The sequence below is a fragment of the Erigeron canadensis genome, chromosome 1 (assembly GCF_010389155.1).
Source record: "Erigeron canadensis isolate Cc75 chromosome 1, C_canadensis_v1, whole genome shotgun sequence".
Classification (NCBI taxonomy): domain Eukaryota; kingdom Viridiplantae; phylum Streptophyta; class Magnoliopsida; order Asterales; family Asteraceae; genus Erigeron; species Erigeron canadensis.
Window position 1 is genome coordinate 21,806,825 of NC_057761.1, and position 5,420 is coordinate 21,812,244.

The 5,420-nt window shown below is 34.4% G+C and overlaps 1 protein-coding gene across 1 annotated transcript; it reads left to right on the forward strand.

The window, feature by feature from the left end:
• Nucleotides 1-1,773: 1,773 nt before the first annotated feature.
• On the forward strand, nt 1,774-3,270 carry LOC122587084. Its single transcript, XM_043759162.1, has one exon. It carries the CDS (start codon nt 1,774-1,776, stop codon nt 3,268-3,270), a length of 1,497 nt encoding a protein of 498 aa, XP_043615097.1.
• Nucleotides 3,271-5,420: the final 2,150 nt, after the last annotated feature.

A 5,420-nucleotide genomic window follows, 5' to 3' on the forward strand; every position in this document is an offset into this window, starting at 1 on the left:
TATACTTAAAATTATTTTTTCATGACTTATTTTTAATCGTTATTTTTTTAAGTTTTTCTTTTTTAAAGAAATATGGCACATGATTTTAAGTAATATAGAACACTGAACTAAAATAAAAAGTATAGACAAAGTTGTTTTGAAGATAAAATTGTTTTCCATTAACTTAATTTTACTTCGGTCTTATATGTATTGATTTTTAATTCGGAATTAGAATATTGTACCATTAAGTAACTATTTATTCATGTTTTTAATTTGTTGACGTATGAGTTTAATCTAGTTTGTTCTATTTTAAATGGCGTATGCTGACTTTTAACCTTTTTTTATTTTTATTTATAACTTTCATAGTATATATGTATATTTTAAGGAAATGATTAATCCTCCTAACTAAATAGCCTAAAGATCCTCCTAGTTATGAGATGATGACATGTGGAAAAATCAAGGGGCAAGATTAGGAAAGAGAATGAGTGAATAACACATGTCACCTTCTAATAGTTTTAGGTGGATTTTTAGGCTATTCAAGAGGATTGATCATTTTTCATATTTGTAATATATAACACTTGATATAAAACATTTGTATGAAGTAAAGTTTACACCTATTGTTTAACAATATATATTTCATTACATATTACTCGTATTAAATTAAATACAAATAAAATTACATACATGATTAATACAAAATACTAAAAAGTCAAATAAAAAATAATTTCTTTTAAAGTTTACTGTTATTCACATAGCTCGCGCCACCAACTAGCGGCCGAGGATCACTCTACATCACAAGATACAAAAATCAAATTTACACCATTCGTCCTAAGAAACGGACAAACATTTACCTCTAGTTCTATACCAAAAGAAACCGCACGTACACTTTTATGTCATGAATAATGTTATTTATATTTATGTCAACATTGTTAAACCTCTTTTCGTTCCGAGCCTTCCATATGCACCAACATGCCACAAACACTAAGCCTTTGAATATCCCTTTCACTTTTCTCTTCAATCCAACAGATTTGTGAACATCGAAGAGGTCACGAACCGAGAAAAAGAACAAAGGTGGTACCTTGCACCAAATACCTATCTGCTGCCAAATTGAAGTTGCCACTCAGACATCCCAATAAGAGGTGCTCCACATATTCTTCCTATTCATCGCATAGACGACACATGAGAGAGCCAAAGTGGCAGTTTCGGTCCTTAAGTGCAGCCATTGTGGGAATTCTATCTATTCCGACCCGCCACATAAAACATTGCATTTTCTTAGAACCCACTTAGACCATTTAAACAAAATATAGTTGCTCCGTAATAAAATTAGAACGGTCCAAGCCTCTTTCAACATAAAAAAAACGTGGTTCATTGGTCCCCTGTTCAAGAAATGGAAAAAAGAAAACGTGGTTCATTGGTCCCCTATTCAAGAAATGGAAAAAAGAAAACGTGGTTCACAAGTGATCAATACCAAAAAAAAAATATATAGTTGTCCAAAGATAATGATAGATAATTGAATATCGTGTGGTCCAAACTTCTTACAACTCCGAACAAAAATGGCTAAACTTGTTCGAAGCAAACAATAACGTTACCTATGCTTATCTACAACCCATTATTATGCATTAACAAATCATGCATTATTCTATGCTATACAGTCCGTATAAATCTATCTATAAATAAGTGTCAAGCTGGTATGAAATATTATAACCAAATCCTACCACCCAGCAGCACTCGATCATATAGCATAATTAGCTAATCACTACTCTCGTTCATACATACATACTCGATCGAACCATAATGGCATTGCTTCCGAGCTTTTTCGTGATGCAAGCGACTTCCGGAGGCCCATACCTGAGCGTACCTGAAGATCTCCCGGCAAGTGTTCCATCGGGTTTTCTAAAATTCCATGAAAAACAAATCTGGAGTCCTCGTGCCAAGTTTGAAGCGGTGCAAGCCGAGACCGGGGATGGCACACTAGTCAACATAAGATGTTGCTACAACAACAAGTACTTAACGGTTCATAAAACCGACGATGACGGCTACTGGGTCATCGCGTCCGCAAACGAGCCACAGGAAGACCAAACAGACCCCTCATGCACCTTGTTCCAACCTCAAACAGGGGAACAAGGTCGTGTGTGTTTATTTAGTGTTGGGATGTCCAAGTATGCGACCGCCTCAACAGGCGGCGCAGATGATACGGACTGGGCCGACGGGCTCAAAATTTCGGATTCAGAGAAACTTGATTTCAACATCATTGATTGGGAAACACTGGTGGTGCTTCCATCTCAAGTTTCGTTCAAATACGAGGGGAAGTACCTTTGCTCTCGGGTGATCGAAACGACACCGTATCTTAGGTTCGAATCCGGACTGGAAGCGGAAGATCCGCTGGTGGTCCACCAGCTCTTCCCCACTTCTGACGGAAATTACCGCATAAAGGACCTCAACTCCGGAAAGTTCTGGAAGGAAGGCCCTTCCAAGTGGATACTGGATGACGGCGACGAAGCTGACGACGATACGTCCGTATTCTCTTTCGTCAAAATAACCGACGGAGTCTTTGCTGTCCGCAGTTTGGGCAGCAAAAACTTCTGCGGCACAGGAAAACCCGAAAGTTTGGATGACGACGAAGAAAAAGGAGAAGCTACAGAAACCGATGATGGGGAATTAGCAGGCTGTTTAAATGCCTCTTATCCGGAGATAACCAAAGAGACGAGGCTGATCGTCGAAGAGCGCGTGGCGGAACGTGACATCTTCGATATCACGTACCGCCTCTCGGATGCCAGGATCTATAACAAAGAAGACAAACAAGTTGCCCAAGCTATTGCGTCAAATTACACAAACGAAAAAGACACATTTACCCTCACGTTATCGGCATCCGGATCAAATATCACCAAATGGACTAACGACGCGTCAGTAGCGACTCCTCCCGGAGTCAAGGTAAACTTTAAGGTTACGGCCGTTCCGGTTGTCACGACAAATGATTCGATCGAATTGACGAATCAATATATACGCGATACACATGAATGGGGAGTGGCTGAAACAACAGAGGTTCAGAAAGAAGTAACTTACGCTACTGTGGTGCCACCGTTTACTTCAGTGAAGGTGACGCTGGGGTGTTCGAAGGCGGCTTGCGATGTGCCGTTTTCGTACACCCAACGTGATGTGCTTGTAACCGGAGAGGTCGTGACCACCGTCAAGGATGATGGGATGTTTTTCGGCGTTAACCATTACGGTTTTTATGTTGTCAACAACCAAGTGTCCACGAAAGGTACGATTGATGATCAATCTGCCAACTAACTAGCAGTGATCGATATATTATCGCATCTTATTTTGTAAGATGAATCTCTTTCATTTGTGTGATATATAAATAATGGGGTCTCTTGGTTTGTCTTGAGACTAGCAGCGGAGCCATGTGATGGTCACGGGTACGTGATCATGACAATCTCAAAATATAATAAAAACTTTAAATTTTTAATGTTGTTTTCATATATCTATATATTTTAAATGTAATATATTGGCAAGCTCAGACTATTATAATTTAATTTTATAGCTTATTAATATCATGAAAATTATTCGACGAATTCAAACTGGAAATTCTGACTTCGTCACTCCGCCACTGCCTGAGACTATTTTGGATCATCGGATGTAACATCAATAATTAATATATGTATCTTTGTTTTTTTTTTAAATATTTTTTTTCTTCCAATATTGCTTATTACATGCCCTCTATCTAGCTAATGCTACATCAATGTCCACAAAAACTCAAAAACATGCACTACTAGTAACATAAGTGACCAAAAAGTGCGGAAGCAATAAGCAATAAGAGGTGAAATATGAATCGGCGCAATTAGAATTAGAATTATGTATATTCTAGGATGTTGGTATGATTATGTGTTTTATGTAATAACTTATATAATATTAAAAGAAAAGTCCATATATAAAATTGTACTTTTTTTTTAAAAGTTTTTAACAAGGGAATTTATTTAGATTTTGTTTATTAAAAGTATTTCATTTCTAAAAATTTTAATAAAGAGAATATGGTTAGTTTTGAGACTTAGTCCTCCATTATCTTTCATTTTGAAGGCGATATGAGAACCTTTTAAATAAATCATACCCATTCAAATATATTGATTAATGACTAATACACATGATGGCAAAACTATAAATAAATCAAAAACAATAACTAGCTGAACATGTAATCAAGGGTAGAATTGTCATATAATTTTAGTGATTATAGGCATACGTGCTTCGCATTTTGAAAATTAAAAACACATATAATCAAAGGGTAAATACAAAAATCATACTTGAAGTTTGTTTGAAACTACACTGGTTATACCTACAATTTAAAAATTACGCGAGATATAACCAACGTTGTTAAAAACTTACACTGACCATACCTATCGCTGACAGTCGTCTATTTGGCCGTTAAATCAAGTCACGTGCCGTGCATGCGAGGTATCAAAATCGTAATTTCTAGTATACTTCAGGTATCATTTGTGTAATTTACCCTAATAAAAAATTATTAAGAATTTTAGAGTTTTATTTATACTTCAATTATTGAGTTGGGTAGATATGAAAAAGAGAAAAAAAAAAGAAAATGATTTAATTATGAAAAAAAAAGTTTTTTTTAATGAAAAATGTATCGAGAAAAATAATTGATACAAGAATGCATTTATTATTATATGTAACATTATTATTTTGTTATATGTGTATAGTGAAAATAACAAGGATGATAACCATAAAAACCACTAAAGTTTTACTTTTATATTATTATTATTATTTGATTTTTTATGATTTATTCTTTTTGATAGAAACCTATATATAAAAAGATACAAAACAAATTTTTTTTTTTAAAGCAATATAACTTTTTCATATGGTTTTTGACTTTTTGTCATCCCCTGAGATTAGAGGGGTAAAGCAAAGTTAAAGACTCGTTACGGTTTTAAAATATTTCTCAAATTAACAATATGTAGCATTTTGGGTTTGGAGTTCTAGAGAAAAACATGTTTTTTGTTTTGTGCATCCATCTTGAATGCATATTGTTCAAAATCAATAAAAAACGTGATTTTTTTTATTTTGACGGATCAATGTGTTGTTAAACACTTAAATAATGATAAATAGTTATGCACTATGTTAGTTTTATGGACTTTTAATGCATCAAAATGATGTATTTAAGTGTTCTTTTATTTTAAGAGTGTTCTTGCCGGAGTGTTACCCTATATATATGAAATTTAATATAGAATATCTACCCACTTTAATAATTGAAATATAAATATAATAATCTTAATAATTTTGTTGCTAAAATGATGTAATTGATAGGTATGGAAAGATATTTTCATGCAATATATTTGGGAGAAGGGCAGTGGTAACAGCTAATCCCATTTTCAATAGATTTGTATTGAACAATGAAGGAAAGATGTTCAAATCATGTTATCCAAAGTTGTTCC